At 32.9% G+C, this 16867-nt stretch overlaps 2 protein-coding genes across 3 annotated transcripts; both read right to left on the bottom strand.

Moving 5' to 3' along the window:
* Positions 1–5073: 5073 nt before the first annotated feature.
* LOC139487112 (complement C1q-like protein 4) lies at positions 5074–9746 on the bottom strand. The gene is made up of 3 exons (XM_071272106.1): positions 9552–9746; positions 8250–8321; positions 5074–5765 (listed from the first exon to the last, which is right to left on the bottom strand). Exons 1-3 carry the CDS (start codon positions 9694–9696, stop codon positions 5380–5382), a joined length of 603 nt encoding a protein of 200 aa, XP_071128207.1. The 5' UTR covers positions 9697–9746; the 3' UTR covers positions 5074–5379.
* A 2271-nt stretch (positions 9747–12017) lies between these two features.
* On the bottom strand, positions 12018–14969 carry LOC139486309 (complement C1q-like protein 4). Of its 2 annotated transcripts, none has more exons than XM_071271157.1 (3): positions 14793–14969; positions 13915–13998; positions 12018–12502 (listed from the first exon to the last, which is right to left on the bottom strand). In XM_071271157.1, the coding sequence occupies exons 1-3, from the start codon at positions 14920–14922 to the stop codon at positions 12108–12110; spliced, it is 609 nt and encodes a 202-aa protein (XP_071127258.1). In that variant the 5' UTR covers positions 14923–14969; the 3' UTR covers positions 12018–12107. The 2 variants fall into 2 exon arrangements, with proteins under 2 accessions (XP_071127258.1, XP_071127259.1); XM_071271158.1 differs by having other exon boundaries at positions 12018–12499.
* Between the last annotated feature and the right edge of the window lie 1898 nt (positions 14970–16867).

Here is a 16867-nt window from a genome sequence, read left to right as displayed (position 1 = left end):
GAAGACTCATTGGTGGCCGTCGGCTGGTATTTCTCTTTGGTCGGGTTGTTTTCTGTTTTACACATTCCCAATTTCCATTCTCAATTTTATTGTGATGAAACAAGGTCAAAACATACACACCATATTTATTTTTGAAATGAGGCAGGATTGGAGATATTTTAACTTTAGTCATATTATGTATCAAATCGTAAACAGATTCAAAAATAAAAAGTAAGGCATAACATAGCTGTGTCTATTTTGTTGTAAAATTTCAAATAGATAAAAATCATTGCTAAATTTTTTTCAGGCAATATTGGAATTATCTATAACTCTATTTGTTATGCCCCCGCGACAAAATGTCGAGGGGCAGATTAATTTGCCCCTGTCCGTCCGTTTGCAGTCCGATGTAGACATTATTTGTCCGGCAATCTCCTCCTACAGTTTTGAAGGTAAAACTTCAATATTTTGTAGGATGTTTAAACACATAATGAAGTTGTGTATGGCCACACTATTAACTTTTTTTCAAATATTCTGAAAATGACCGGTTTTACTTGATACAAGCTGCATAAAAATATCATGATTTGTCTGTCTAACTCTTACAGCCTGCAGTTCTTGAGATACAGCTAACATATTTTGTAGAAAGTTCTTACACGTAAAGGAGATGCATGACCATAGTTAAATGATTTCTGAAAATGACTAGAAGTTTGACTTAGTAAGTTTTTGTTTACGAACTGCATAACGAGATAATGTTTTGTCAGGCTATCTCCTCCTACAGTTACATCATCATACATAGTGTTGAATTCATAATTCATATGGTCAGGCTGGGCATCATTTATGTCTTACAGAACGCGTAACAATTTCAAGTGGAATGTCAACATCATTGTATGTCAAATCTAAAATTTGAGGTACTATATTCTTGTATATTGCAGAACAGAAAGGGGACAATGTCCATATCTAATTGTTTGTAGCTTAATTTTATTCCTATTTGTGTTCAAATTGAACGAATTCGTTTGGTCTTCATGCTTAAATAAGGCAGCTCACTTAAACTTATTTCTCCTCTTTTCTGTTGTTTGGTGTCTCGTCAAACATTGTGCAATACTTACAACTCCAATCATATACTAAAACATAGGGACATAAAGTAAACTATAAAAGACGTTTTGACATCCGTAAACACATTTCGAAATCAAGATAAAACGACACCTCCATAAAACACATTTTTACCTTTCAGCTTTCGTGATGATGATGATGATGATGATGATGATGATGATAAGAGTTTTTAATGACCTTGAATGGCTATACAGCCCTCGCACGATCGGTTTCAGCTTTCAGACCTCATGATGAGACTTTTTTGCCTTTTTCAAATTTGATTGATACTAAAAAGTTGCTAAAACATGGCTTGAACGTTAAAGCTGAACGTAAATACCACGTGATCTATTTACATGTCTTTTAGTTTCCTTTAATGTTAGAGATCAAACGGTTACCATCTACAAACAAATATATGCTCTTTAGATCTTAATTGAAAAAAAAAACATTACGTTTGGTTTATTTTTTGTTGCGCATGAACTGATTATGGGGCATGGATGGATACCCTATGTCCTTTGTTTTACTATTACAAGTATTCTGTTTTCTTTACATATTAAGAGATGAAGTGATCATCTTCAATTGTCATCATCTACAAACACAACCTGTGCTACTAAGATCTTCATTGCGGAAAACAAAATATGTATACATAACTTAACAATGCAACATGTTTGTATTTATCATGCATGTGTATATATTTAAACATTATCAAGTTTGTTGCATTTTTTTTTTATTGCGAACATAATTTTATCTAAATATTAATCTATTTAATACTGAAGATAAATAAAAAGCAAAATGTGTAATACAGATAAGCGTCGAATTGTATTTATCCAAAAAATACCCTGATACTAAATTTCCTAAACAGTGCTAAATTTCTTTTAAGCAGAGTGTCAAAATGCTTGTTGCCTGAGTGTCATGTTATTATAATGTGTGCTCGTCCTTTTTTCTTGAATGTGTCATCATCGAATGAAACTGGACACCAAAGTTGTAATTTTTATGAGCAGCCCGGTGGTCAGTCCTACAAGAACAGGGTATGTTTGTTTGATATTTAGTTGCTTAACATCCAGTGTGAAATATTTCATGTCTGTTCCAAACGATTATATAGATATAAGAAGATGTGATATTAGTGCCAATAAGACAACTCTTAATTAAGGTCCCAAATTCTAAAAAGTAAAACAGTTTAGGTCAAATTACGACCATCAACACAGAACACTGGCTAACATCGAACAGCAAGCTATAAAGGGCTAAACAGTAACTAGTGTGAAATCATTAAACAGTAACACACACATTCAATTTACTCCAAGACAGAAATTGACTAGTTTTAGTTTAAACATATTTATTTATAGTGGATTGGGAAACAAGTTTTGCAACTTATAGTAATCCCTTTGACGTTTGACGTTGACGCGTCACACAATAACTTTTTATTTTAAAAAAAAGTTACCTTAAGCTCATTTAAAAGACAATGAAAGAGGGACGAAAGATACCAGAGGGACAGTCAAACTCATAAATCGGAAATAAAAGAGGGACGAAAGATACCAAAGGGACAGTCAAACTCATAAATCTAAAACAAACTGACAATGCCATGGCTAAAAATGAAAAAGACAAACAGAAAAACAATAGTACACATGACACAACATAGAAAACTAAAGAATAAACAACACGAACCCCACCAAAAACTAGGGGTGATCTCATGTGCTCCGGAAGGGTAAGCAGATCCTGCTCCACATGTGGCACCCGTCGTGTTGCTTATGTGATTACAAATCCGGTAAATAGTCTAATTCGGTAGGTCACATTCATGAAAGGGAAGGAGATTGTAGTTACGACGTAAGGAACATATCCGATATCATTTGTGAAACGGTTATTCCATAACGGTCAACTCGTGATGGCGTCCGTAAAATTTACGAAGAGATGATTTCGACTTCACCATTTGGAACTCTTAATTCAATAGCTTCCCTGTGAGCAACAACCCTCTATCAAGAAAATCATGAAAGGAAATGTAAGCACGGGAATTTTGTATCAATTGGACAATATTTACACCGTATGCAGGTATTGCTGGAATGTTGCTATTTAGAAATGGAAAGTTCACAATTGGAAAGCTTTTTTGTCGTAAAGCTTTGTTTTCAATCGACCCTCATTGTCAATTTTCTAGATATAAGTCAAAATATGAGGCCGACTTAACTGTATCTGTTGTATCCTTTATCTCTAGTTCAATGAGGTAGATGCGTCTGACATAGTCACCAAATTTTGAATTATTTTGTGAAAGAACACCATCTATATAGCGGAAAGTAGAGTTAAAGGATATTGCTAACTTCTTATTTTTCTTCCTAAGAAGTTCCTGTATGAAGTCAGCCTCATTATTATAAAGAAACAAGTCGGCAGGAAGAGGGGCACAATTCGTTCCCATTGGAATGACGATAGTCTGTTAAAAACAAGTCCTCCGAACGTAACAAATATGTTGTCAATCTATAAATCAAGCATCTTGATAATGTCAGTATTAGATAATTTTTTTGTTTTAATCAGAGTGATCCTTTACAAAGTCGGATTTATCCCTTCCAAAGACAAGATACTTGTATCTTTGTTGGCCATTCTTTTTAATGAAACAAATACCAACTCTTTCAATTTGTCTTTTAGTTTGGAATGAGGAATACTTGTTTAAAGTGTAAAAAAGTCAAATGTTTTACTACTTTTACAAAATAAAAGATCTTTGGAATTTTGAAGTATCCACATCTGACATCTGATTCACACCACCTCTAGAATAGTCACTTTCACAATAACTTTGAAGCCCGTCTTTGATTGCTGATAAAATGGATGTTAATAATTTAGAAAGAGGTTTCGTGGAGCATTTGGATGACCCAGCAATATACCGTTGTTTGTAGGGACACTTAAGCTATATATTGTCATTTTAATATCCTGTGTTGTTTGTCGTTGAAGTAAGATGTTCGTTGTAGGTCTGCGGTTTGTATGTTGTGTCGATTATTATATTTTTTGGTTGTGCGTTTCTCTGTTATGAATGTTCTTATATTTGTGTGTGTATTTGTGTGTGCTGTATTTCTGTCATGTAGTGTGTTAGTGATATTTTTAACACTGTCATAAAGCGGGAGTTTGCCATGCCATTAAACCAGGTTTAACCCATCATTTTTTCTTTACGGTTGTTATCAAATAGATCGTTTCTATATGTGGTGACGTTTGTTTTTGTTACCCTTCAGTGTTCCTGTTGTTACTTACCTCTATATAGTTGATGTGCTTCCCTCAGTTTTAGTTTGTAACACGGGTATTTTTTCTATCAATAGATTTAAAACTTTTGAACACCGCTATACTATTGTTGCCTTTTACTACATTATTAAAATTATTAAGAACGGCAAATGACTATTTCAGTAACATCAACATATTTTAACTCTTCTATGGTTTTTTGTTTTTTTCTTTCTTAAAGTATATTTTTGTTGATCATATAGTATAGGTACCAATGCATACGATCCTACTGCAAAATGTTGTTTCTAAGAAAATATCATAACTATTTTATATGTAAACTCGTCATAGATACCAAGATTAAATTTTGTATTTCACCAGACGCGCGTTTCGTCTCAGAAGACTCATCAATGACATTGCCTTTTGAAAATATAGTTTTTAAAACAATTGCATGAATTAGTTTGAAATATGTCGTCACGAAGAGAAGTTCCTTTTTTACAGTTTATTTCTTTATTGTTCTAATGACAATTCGTCACACCTAAGACTTACATGATTAAAACAGAGTCTTGGTCCCAGTCTACATAATATATTCAAAACTATTTTTAATTAGTTATTGCATTCTACACATTTTTAAATCTTACATTTTCATATGAGTATCATATGAGTATCATTTTATAAATCATATCATGTAGATTCCATGATTATTCAGCGATTTTGAATAATCACTTAATTTATTATTACTTTATATAATTTTATAATCCATTAAAATCTAAGGAATCATTCTACAAATTCCCAGAAATGATTTTTAAGATTATCAATAATGCAAAATTTCTCTCTTTTGGTAGAAATGTATCAAATTAATCATAGATGTATTACCTGCTGTGGAATTTTGTTTAGCAGTGATGATGCATTACAATGTATCCGCGTCAATAAGGTGTATTGTATGAACAAGACAAATTGCAGTTACAAATAAACGCCAAGCTGTCTTAATTTCTAGTAATTGATTATTTATTTTAGTTTCCAATCAGATTGTTTCTTTAACTCACTAACATCTGATACACAAAGTACAAATGTAATTTTATCAAGTATTACAATGATTTATATTTCTGAAACAGAAACCACAGTGTCACTTATTTATAATGAAATAAGAAAGCCAGAAAAAGAAGAATAATCATTTGCATTCAGATGTTCTGATGCGGAACCAAGATGTCGGACCCAAACTTGATCACCGACGCTCAAGTAGATAACAACATTCAGTGTGGAGGATGCGTAGCCAGGAACGGGAGCTAAAAGTTGTCCCAAATTCTGACCATTCTTGACCATTTCGCAATGAACACCATAATTATCCATTGAATATATAGTTGTTGAGAATTGATACAATCCAGAAACCGGAGCTGTAAAATGTCCCTGAAGCGAGTCGTAACCATTTCCGTGATTTTCATGAACATGCTCAAACTCTATAGTCTGCTGCGCTCCTAGGGTCCCACTTGGTTTCCTCCTCGCATAGAACCCAATTCCATCTGTAAAAAATAATATGTTAAGTTCGTTTCGTTCTTTTCCTAAAACAAAATAATATGTTGTTAAGTTCGTTCCGTTCTTTTTTGTTCTTTTCCTTAAACAATGTTATGGATCTCTGAACATAGTTCATCCTCCCATTGATTGTAATGCATTTTTAATAGTAAAAAAAGCAAAAGTAAAATTGAATTAAAAAAAAATTGCACCGCATCAAACATGAAATGCATTTAACTGCCATTATTATTTGAATAAAATATGTTCGTCCCAGGACAATCCATCAGTGCTTTTTCTTTTGAGAGCCATAATAACATGCCAATGGTAGGATTTGAATCTTGAATAAATGACGAAGGCTTATTTCTACCCTACTTTGATTTTGGTCAAAACACTGCTGGCACTTGCAAACATTTCTTTTCCACATGTTTTAATTATGTCAATATATATGCAACTAAAAGGACTACGTAAATGGGTCCTACTAAAATGCGCTCCCGGGTGAAGAAAAAGCGCCCGGGGAAAAGAAAAAGCGCAAGGGGAAGACAAAATAGCGCCCGGGGAAAAGAAAAGCGCCCGGGGAAGAAAATTAGTGCCCGGAGAATTATATAGATATGTTATTGGCATGAGACAACTTTGTGTCCGGCGATGAAATAAGTTATGCACATTGATTTTTTTTTTAATTTTAGACAAGTAATTTGAAAATTAAAATAATAGACATTTGTAATAAAACACAAAAACAAGTATAAATGTTTCAATTTTAACAATAATATATGAATATTTCGAAAGACAGATAATAATTGATCAAAGTTTATGCGAAAGATTTTAAATGTAAGACATCAAAATACATGTTTTTTCAAAAACGATATCAAAATGAAAAATGTAAAAAAAATTAAATTACACAGATAAATATTAATCTAATCAAAATTAAAAGAGTTACACATAATAAATCAGCAAATAAAGCAGAACTATACATGTACCGTAGGTAAAGGGGCACTTGCTACGAGATATATGAAAAACCTAATATATTATTTTTTTGGCTCACTTAGTAATGAAATACAAATAATGAAATAATAATTCCTTTTTAGTAGCCAATAAGGTTCAATTTTGTCAAAATAAACACAAAAAAACTTGATTATTACTTATTCACTTGCAAGTGAATAACTCGTCCTCATTGAATACTATAGATACATAGAATACATAGAATATTTCAACAGCACGTGTTTGTTTAATCTATTTATATCTATATTCAGGGGCGGATGCAGGAATTTTCGAAAGGGGGGGGTGCTAACCCAGGGCAAAGGGGGGGTGCAGGGGGTGCAAAACATATGTCCCGATACAAATGCATTGATCGGCAAAAATAAAGGGGGTGCGCACCCCCGGAACCCCCCCCCCCCCCCCCTGGATCCGCCACTGATATTTATGTTTGCATCGCTTATATGGTCATCGGATGACTATAGAGGTCAACTCGATAAATTATTAGATGGCGTATAGACTAAAATTCACATGAAACGAAGCTACGTATTGTCATGCCTGTGCCTTGTTTATTGTTTTATTTAGACTTTTTAATAGTTTGGATATATGTTTTACATAGTTATAAATCAAATATGAGAATTCTATTAGAATCTGTGAACATGAATTTGACAGCTAGTGCCCCTTTAAAACAATAGGATAAAAAGCAGGAGTTTGGTTTAAATTTAATACTAAGCATTAAAACCCTGATAAGCATTGCCATTAAAACAGTTGTAGTTTTATAAAAAGATATCATATATTTTCATCAGCATCTGCATAAAAAAAAAGGTGTTCACCATGCAGTTGCTAAAATATTAGACCTCAGGCACTGATTATTTTTAAGTAACAAAGTAAACGTTTTGATCGAAGACAATATCATTCATGATTACTCTATATACTCTCATTTATATTTATTAACTTATTTATATACAATTTTAAAATCTAAAATGCAAAAGTGCAACAACCAGTACTTTATATGTAGCGCGATTGTACATATCCCAATTTATATAACGGACAAAAGAAGCACTGATTTTTTTTTTATGGAGAAAATTTATTGTTATATAATATAATCATTTTATTCTCACGGGCTAATTTTTCTTCCCCGGGCGCTTTTTCTTTTCCCCGGGAGCTTTTTCTTTTCCCGTGCGCTCTCGGGCGCTTTTAAGTAGGACCGAATTATATAGTAAACATTTCAAGGAAAACAATAGTCAGAATACTAAGAAAGAAATACCCCATATAATAATTGGGAATTATATTCCTAGACCGCAAACAAACAGAATTAATTGTGGTCTGATGCCTTATGTGTATTAAGTTTTATTTCAGCCTTCTAATTAATTTCTCATGTATTTCTAATTCATCTATGCAATGGGGAGCATAGATTTAACCTACATGAAGAAATATTTTCGAGACTCAAGTTCTTTTTCTAGTTTGGTTATGTTTACTAGAGAATTGGTTTGCTGGGGGTCATTATTAAGAATATATTTACTTACCTGATAGTTGTCTTTTATTCTTAGCGGAATCAAGTTCCCTTTTCAAATTCATATTTTCAGCTTCTAAATTCTCTATAAATATATTAAAAAAAAAAAGAAGATGTAAATTTATTAAAGACATATTATATAAAATAGTCTTTCAGGTTTATATTCCTTATTGGGCAATTGTCACTGTTAGGACTACTTAAAAAGCTTTTCGACACAGTGTTTGACTACGAATCGATGGAACCTGAATATCCCACGAAATATAAAACTAGAAATAAGATTATTTTCATATAATTCACCTTGTTGGTATATTTTAATGAATCATTTTATGTAAAATGATACAAATGGAAAACATAAATAAAATTCATTATCTCTATAACTTTATATTAGAGCAATGAACTCAGATCCAAATAAGACACCGTGTCTTAACTTTAAATCTAATGTATCTGTTTAATCTTTATATGTCCGCTATCTATAATGATCGACCGATTAACTATTATTATCATCTATAAACTGTGATTATATACTTACTAGTTATAAATTCATATTTTCAAAAATAGATTTGATTTATCTCCCCTTGGCCTGAGTTGATACAATGTATACGAATGTATGAACTAGAACCAAAAAAAATTAGTTGTAATTCTTTTAATCTAAACTGAAGTAATAAAAATTTGAAAAGCAATAACAATAATTCAGTATTGTTTTGTAATATTAAACATGAACTATATTAATGATTATCTCGTTTTTGTTCATTTTTCTAATTTCTAACATTTAAAAGAATTTCAAATATGTTGATCTGCTTATACAATGGTTTTCTGGAATCAATAGTTCTTCAAGTGGGGAATTGTATGGTCAAATAAAAAAAACATATTTGCAGTACAAGCCTATCTTCTACGATTCGGATTTTCCTATCGAAGGTCGGTGGTTTGATGCTACTGTCCTACAATTGAGAGGTTTAGCGCTATAAAACCAGGTTCAACCCACCATTTTCTACATTTGAAAATGCATGTTCCAAGTCAGGAATATGACAGTTGTTGTCCATTCGTTTGATGTGTTTTATCATTTGATTTTGCCATTTGATTAGGAACCTTTCGTTCTGAATTTTCCTCGGAGATAAGTATTTTTGTGATTTTACTTTTTTCTTAGACAAAATTGTGTATACCTAATTATCACATTCAATTTACTCCAAGGCAGAAATTGACTCGTTTACTGTCATATATTGCAACATAAAGGTCAATAGGAAAGTATTTTAGTAAAAACATCACGCTGTTGCATATATAAAACTCTTTATAACCGATAAAAAAAAATACAACATACCATATTTAGAATGAAGATCATTAAAGTCATGCCTTAAAGTGCCGAGTTCTTTCATAATAAAGTCCACTTTAGACGTTTCTGATGACTCTCCATTTACAATTTCAACGGAATAGCTCACTGTTAAAATAATCCATAAAAACATCATATCCAGGTTTGATTCCTCCTTTAATCCACAGGTCTTTTATTGCGGTTATTCTTATCACGTCTTTGACATAGTTATTCATTATCTATTTACGCTTCCGAAATTGGCATATATATATATATATTAATGTGACGTCTGTTAAAATTCATATCTTTTTTGGACATTAGGAGCTTTACCTATGGTATAAAGACACTTCCGTTGTTGAAGACCATATTCATGTGGACCTATATATATATTGTATCGTTTTCTTTAATTTGCGTCGTTGGGCTTCTGTTTCGTTGAAATGTACCCCGTGCCTCCTCTAATTCATAGTAAAAACACATACAGAGTTCAAGGCAAGTTAAAAGTACATTGTTATGCGTTTACTTTTCTACATTGGCTAGAGGTATAGGGGAGGGTTGAGATCACAAAAAAACATGTTTAACCCCACCGCATGTTTGCCCCTGTCCCAAGTCAGGAGTCTCTGGCCTTTGTTAGTCTTGTATTACTTTTTACTTTAGTTTCTTGCGTATAATTTGGAGTTAAGTATGGCGTTCATTATCCTTGAACTAGTACTAGTATATATTTTTATTATGGGGCCAGCTGAAGGACGCCTCCGGGTGCAGGAATTTCTCGCTGCATTGATGACCTATTGGTGACCTTCTGCTGTTGTCTGTTATATGGTCGGGTTGTCTCTTTAACACATTCCCCATTTCATTCTCAACTTTATATACTGCGAATTAAATTACTTAAAATTACTTACATCAACAAATTTATGTATTCTATATATCCTCCTCAGGATTTGATGATAGTGGGAAAGGGGGTTGGCTCCGCAAAAACGAATAAGGGGGTCACATTTTGACAAATAATTTGCTGAAATTTTACTTTATTTATAACATACGACTTTTAGGGGGTTGGGGCGCCAACGTCTGAATCCGCGCCTGCTCTCTAAGTATCGAATGTGCTATCAAATGTACCACGTTGACGCGTCACACAATAACTTTTTATTTTAAAATATACGAAATGAATATCTGTCCTTACCTCCAGGTTTAAATAAAAAATAGGCATTTTTTAAATGATTTTTGAGATTTTAAATCTTACACGAATTCCAATTATATTAATTAGATCGTTGGTTTCCTTGTTTGAATGGTATTACACTAGTCATTTTTCGGGCCCTTTATAGCTTACTGTTCAGTGTGAGCCAAGACTCTGTGTTGAAGATCGTACTTTGACCTATAATGGTTTATTCATATAGATTGTGACTTGGATGGAGAGTTGTCTCATTGGCACTCATACAACATCTTATATCTATATATGTATCTATCAACACTTCAATTAGTAAATTAAATGATGTCCATTGTCCAACGAATATCTTTTTTCTTCATTATAGCGGTAAATTCATTCAATTCAGACTTGATCAGACCAAAATAACCGTTTCAGACTGATATCTTGCTATTAGTGTTATTCATGAAAACCACACGTAGTTTTAGCGGAAACGCGGTCATATGCAAAGTGGTGGGTCGACTTGGTTTTGAAAAAGAAAACAATTATAGGTCAAGACATAAAAATTGTATATGACGATCAGAAGGCAACTTTTTATACCCCCATTTTTAAGGTGGACCGGATATGAAAAAAATGAGTCCGCCCGATAATTCTTCCGTCACACTTTTATATCAGCTATCTCTCCTGAACCTTTTTTAAGAATCTTACTAAAAATGTTCTTTTGAACCTGACATTTCGTATTTTCGTCCGAATAATTTGTGTGATAAGCAATCCCCTTTAGCTAATTCCTACGATTAAATGAAATACTCTCAAAAATTTCACTACAAAATCTGTTTTTTCCCGATTTTTGTTTTGTGTATAATTTTTCCATGGTTAATGTTTGTCAATATATTTGTTTGTTTCTATAGTGACTTTAAGATGATAACAAATTTAAAGAATCAAATCGGCGCAAATGAAAGATTGAAACTTTTTAAAATCGGCACAAATGTTGAAAATCTATTTTTGACGGGTTTTTTTTACCTAATATACATGTCTGTTTATTTTGTTCACGTATCGTTGTCATTATAATTGAATCTGATGCGATTGTCATACAAGTAATAGTTTAGCTGGCACTAAAACCAGGTATAACCTGCCATTTTCTACAAAAGAAAATGCCTGTACCAAATTAGGAATATGACAGTTGTTATCCATTCGTTTGATGTGTTTGAGCTTTTGATATTGCCATTTGCGACAAGATAATATAAGAAAATTTATTCTGATTTGACATAAGTTAAATATGCAACACAAGATCTAATTAGCTTTTCACCGAATATAAAAATAAAAAAAACCTGTGCGAAAAATAGTGCTGTTTTGGATTTTATATACGTATATATCCTATATCTTTAAATATCAGCATATTCTGACTGTTTTACTGTCCTCCTTTATAATACTTTTTATACTGAAATAAGAAATCCTGAAAAAGTTGAATAATCGCTTGCAAATAGCTGCTGTGGTGTTGCGGTAAAATGTCGAACCCAAACCATGTCGCCGACATTTAAATAAATGACCACGTTTAGTGTAGATGTTGAGTAATGACGAGCTGCGACAAGTTGACCAATATTCTGACCATTCTTGACCATTTCACAGTGAATGCCGTTATCGCTGCCAGCTAAAATTGTCGTTGAGAATTCATACAATCCCGAAATAGGCGCTATAAAGTGTCCGTGACGGGGGTCGTAACCGTTTCCGTGATTTTCGTGGACATGATCAAATTCTATAGTCTGTTGGACTCCTAGGACTCCATTTTGCCTTCTTCTTGCGTAGAACCCAATGGTTGTTTCGCTTCCTGCTGAAAAATAATTATTGATTATTGGTGTTAAACGCCACTTTCAGCACTATTGTCTGATTTGTCACTATTATCAATATATCAATAATAAGTCATTTTTATAAATTACCTGTTTACAAAACTTTTAACTTTTCGAAAAACTAAGGATTTTCTTATCCCAGGCATTAGCCGTATTTGGCACAACTTTTTGGAACTTTGAATCCTCAATGCTCTTCAACTTTGTACTTGTTTGGCTTTATAAATATTTTGATATGAGCATCACTGATAAGTCTTATGTAGTAGACGAAACACGCGTCTGGCGTACTAAATTATAATCCTGGTACCTTTGATAACTATTAAGACGGCCATATTTTGTTCTGAAGGAAGTCGGGGTGCCCTGAGAGAACCACCAACATCTGCGGGAAAACTGACTAACAACCTCAGTGTGAACCCATACATAAAGTTGATTTTAGATATAAGAAGATTTGGTATGAGTACCAATGAGAAAACTCTCCATCCAAGTCACAATTTATAAAAGTAAACCATTTTATGTCAAGGTACTGTAGCCTTCATCACGGAGCCTTGGCTCACACCGAACAGCAAGCTATAAAGAGCCCCAAACATTACTAGTGTAAAACCATTCAAACGGGAAAACCAACGGTATAATCTAAAACGAGAAACATTTATGAACCACATCAACAAATGACAACTGCAGTACTGAACGTCAGATTTCTGACTTTTTAAATGTTTCAATGGTACCAAACGGCCTTCTTTCTTATCTGAAACAATAGTGTAACATCACAACATAGAAAGACACACTTGTTCGATTTCTAAATCATTCTTTCATTTTTGGAATTCACATCAGTTGCTTACATTACAGGACTCTTATTTGAAAATAATAGCACATTTCCTTATTTCTATTCTGTATTATTACTTTTTGTCAACTTTTAACTGTTCTGTCTATGCGAGAGGTTCTATAAACGCTATTACAACGACAGATACAATAGGATTATAATCTGAGTAGGAGGCTAGGTGCGTCATTTCTCCATTTCTGTATTCTGTATTTTTTTTATGTCGTTTTCTCTATTCTTTGTATCTTTGACCCATAATCTCTTTTTGTATTTTAGCATCGCTTTATTCTCTATTCTTTGTTTTTGTTTTATTTGCACATTTTTCTGTAGGTTTAGTCCATTTCTCGATTCTGTAAACTAAATACATTTTGAAATCGTGAACGATACTTCCATACACTGTTGTATCTGTCGTACCAATTTCAATCAATGCGGTTACTTTTTATGTATCTTGTACTAACGACATCCAAACCATGCAGGTACAAAAGTTGTTTTATATATATTGCTCATGATTGTGAGTTTCATGGGAAAAGGGCGGATCACGTGGACGAATTCATACATTTTCAGATAAAGATTCTATTTATTTACCATTAGTATTTCCAAGCAGCAGTCGTTTACTTTTAACTGAAGCAAGTTCCCTTTTCAAATTGGTATTTTCTGCTTCTAATCTTTCTGAAAATTTAACATATATATAGTGTAATAAAAGATGTGAGCGTAGCATTTGTCAATGCTCTTCAACTATTTAATATTTGTTTGGCTTTACAAATATTTTGATAAGAGCGTCACTGATGAGTCTTATGTAGAAGAAACGCCCGTCTGGCGTACTAAACTATAATTCTGGTACCTTGAATAACTTTTTTATATGTCTTACAAAAACAGCTGTTTGACAAATATTTGATTCTTCATAAAAAAAAACACTGATGAGTCTTATGTAGAAGACATGCGCGTCTGGCGTACTAAATTATAATTCTGGTACCTTGAATAACTTTTTTATATGTCTTACAAAAACAGCTGTTTTACAAATATTTGATTCTTCATAAAAAACATGTTTTTGCAAAATATCTTAGCTTATATCTAATATAACGAGGCGTTATGCGGTTTGTGCAGATTTTTAAATACTTAATGCAAAATATTATACTAATGAATAATAGTCTGATTTTATCTGAAGATTCGTATTTAGCGCATTTATAACTATTTTTCTTATTTCCTAACTCGGGATCAGAAGGCGAGAAAGTGTTCTTCTCAAACCTTTCATTTTCCAGATGTTTTAGCGGGTATCAGGAGTCATGACACCTTATGAAGCCACATAATTATATGATAAACACATTAACGTTTTACAAACATCCGTTCAAACGTTGGTTAACTTGACCACTCCTTTTCAAAATCCTGGATCCGCACCTGGAACCTGTGATTTGAGAACATTTCCGGTAGATCATCGGCAAAAAATTTATACAAAAACTGCTTACCATATTTCACTTGAAAATCATGCCTTAAACTGTCAAGTTCTTTCATAACAAAGTCAAATTTAGATGTTTCTGAAGGCAAAGAAGTGGCAACGAAGCAGCACACTGTCAAAATACTCCAGAATAACAGCATAATTTTTATTCAGGACTGGTTCCTATTGTACACAGGCCTGTTATGACAATAAATCTTATCACTTCTTTGACATAGTTATTTATTATCTATTCGCTTCCAAGTTGGTATATACTTTGACGTCTGCTAAATTTATTCACAAAGAGAGGCAAAAGATAGCAAATGGACTGTCATGCTACTCTCTTGTGGAGAGTTGTCTTATTGGCAATCATACCTCATCTTCTTTTTTAAATTCAAACTCATAAGTGGAAAATGAATAAATAACGCCACGACTCAAAAAGAAAAAAAGAATAACTGACAAACAATGGTACACTAAACGCAACAAAGAAAACTAAAGACTGAACAACATGAACCCAACAAAAACTGGGAATATTCTCAGGTACACCAGAAGGGCAAACAGTTCCTGCTCAACTTTTAAATATAACTAGACAGACGTTTATATAATAAGAACAATGAAACAAATGTAGAATACGCGTCATGAGACAGAAGTAGGATAAGTGCAATGAGGCAGACGTAGAATAAGCGTCACGAGACAGATTTGTGTTACTCTTAATATGCTTGTATTATTTGCCGCTTGGTGTTAAGCGTAAATAAACTGGAGACCGTTAATAGTTTTTCGATGCTCAAATATAACAAACCTTATTAGAAGATACGAATCTAGTTAAAAAGTGGTGTCACTGCACTCCTCCCTGAAGTAACTGTATTATAACAAAGTCAATGTAGGAGTTCCTTTAAGATGTAATGGTGTCTGGTAGACACAAATGATGCCCTCGCAGATCAGTGTTATTTTAAAATGAAAAAATCTAAGCATGGAGCAGAAAGGTTCACTATATGGTTCACTATATGAGGAGTTGTCTCATTGGCAATCATACCACATCTTCTTTTTTATGTAAGTATTCTAAAAATTATCAAATAAAATTGAGAAAGGAAATGGGGAATGTGTCAAAGCAACAACAACCCGACCATAGAGCAGACAACAGCCGAAGGGTCTTCAATTTAGCGAGAAACTCCCGCACCCGTAGGCGTCCTTCAGTTGGCCCCTTAAAAATGTATACTAGTACAGTGATAATGGACGTCATACTAAACTCCGAATTATACATATGAAACTAAAAAAGTTCAACTATCTCCAAAAAGAGCAATTATTTACAAAAAAATCACAACTCTGACCATAATATGCAAACCTTCGATTTATGTACAAACAGTTCAACTATGAAAAACATTTAAAAACAAAACAGTGAACAAAATTTTATTTTTAGTATGATTTTAAAGATGTTAATCCTTGAAATGTTTTCGTATGATAAAAAGGTATCATTTACAAGAATTAGTTGAGTTGATCAACTTTTCGACAAAGAATATGGCTATGCAAATGATAGTGATATTATACCCATAGCAACAGATAAAAACCGAATCATGACTTTCCGGATACCTTTTAAAAAAATAATTTTCGAACTAAATCCTCCTTTCGGCTTCGAAAATGTTTGCCTCGGTCAGGAGTGTATATACATAATACATATACTTTTTTTTTAAATGCGTACATGTAGATAATGAGGTTTTATCATCACGTGGTTATATCATTTGATGTACATTAAAGTAGGAAATGTCGTGATATCTGATTTCAAAGAAAACTTCACAAATAAACAGAAAACATAATAAAATTGGTAAAAAGACAGATAGACAATCACAATCATGTGTGATTCTTGGAAAGATGGAAACATGACTTTTGATTTGATCACACAGATTAATCGGCCATCATCGGGTGAATCCGCTATCATGTTAGATGATGGTACGGAATCGGCCGAGTTGTGACGAATGCCACTCAGTTCTTCCTTTCTTATTTTTTTAGTCCTGTCTAACGTATTTGAAATACTGCGGATTCATTATAATTCGTGGAATACCAATTTTCGTGGATTGAGAGTGTATAGGTTCATTAAATTTACATTCAACCAAG

Source organism: Mytilus edulis, chromosome 8 (genome assembly GCF_963676685.1).
Source record: "Mytilus edulis chromosome 8, xbMytEdul2.2, whole genome shotgun sequence".
NCBI classification, from domain to species: Eukaryota; Metazoa; Mollusca; class Bivalvia; order Mytilida; family Mytilidae; genus Mytilus; species Mytilus edulis.
The sequence above is the reverse complement of the archived record's forward strand: the minus strand, read 5'-3'. Positions and strand labels throughout refer to the sequence as shown.

Coding starts and splice junctions, on each gene's coding strand:
- LOC139487112 (XM_071272106.1), bottom strand. CDS start 9,696: ATGATGTTTTTATGGATTATTTTAACAGTGAGCTATTCCGTTGAAATT. Junction 8,322..9,551: donor TGATCTTCATTCTAAATATG/GTATGTTGTATT, acceptor ATATATTTATAG/AGAATTTAGAAGCTGAAAAT. Junction 5,766..8,249: donor GAATAAAAGACAACTATCAG/GTAAGTAAATAT, acceptor TATTTTTTACAG/ATGGAATTGGGTTCTATGCG.
- LOC139486309 (XM_071271157.1), bottom strand. CDS start 14,922: ATGCTGTTATTCTGGAGTATTTTGACAGTGTGCTGCTTCGTTGCCACT. Junction 13,999..14,792: donor TGATTTTCAAGTGAAATATG/GTAAGCAGTTTT, acceptor TTAAATTTTCAG/AAAGATTAGAAGCAGAAAAT. Junction 12,503..13,914: donor GCTGCTTGGAAATACTAATG/GTAAATAAATAG, acceptor ATTATTTTTCAG/CAGGAAGCGAAACAACCATT.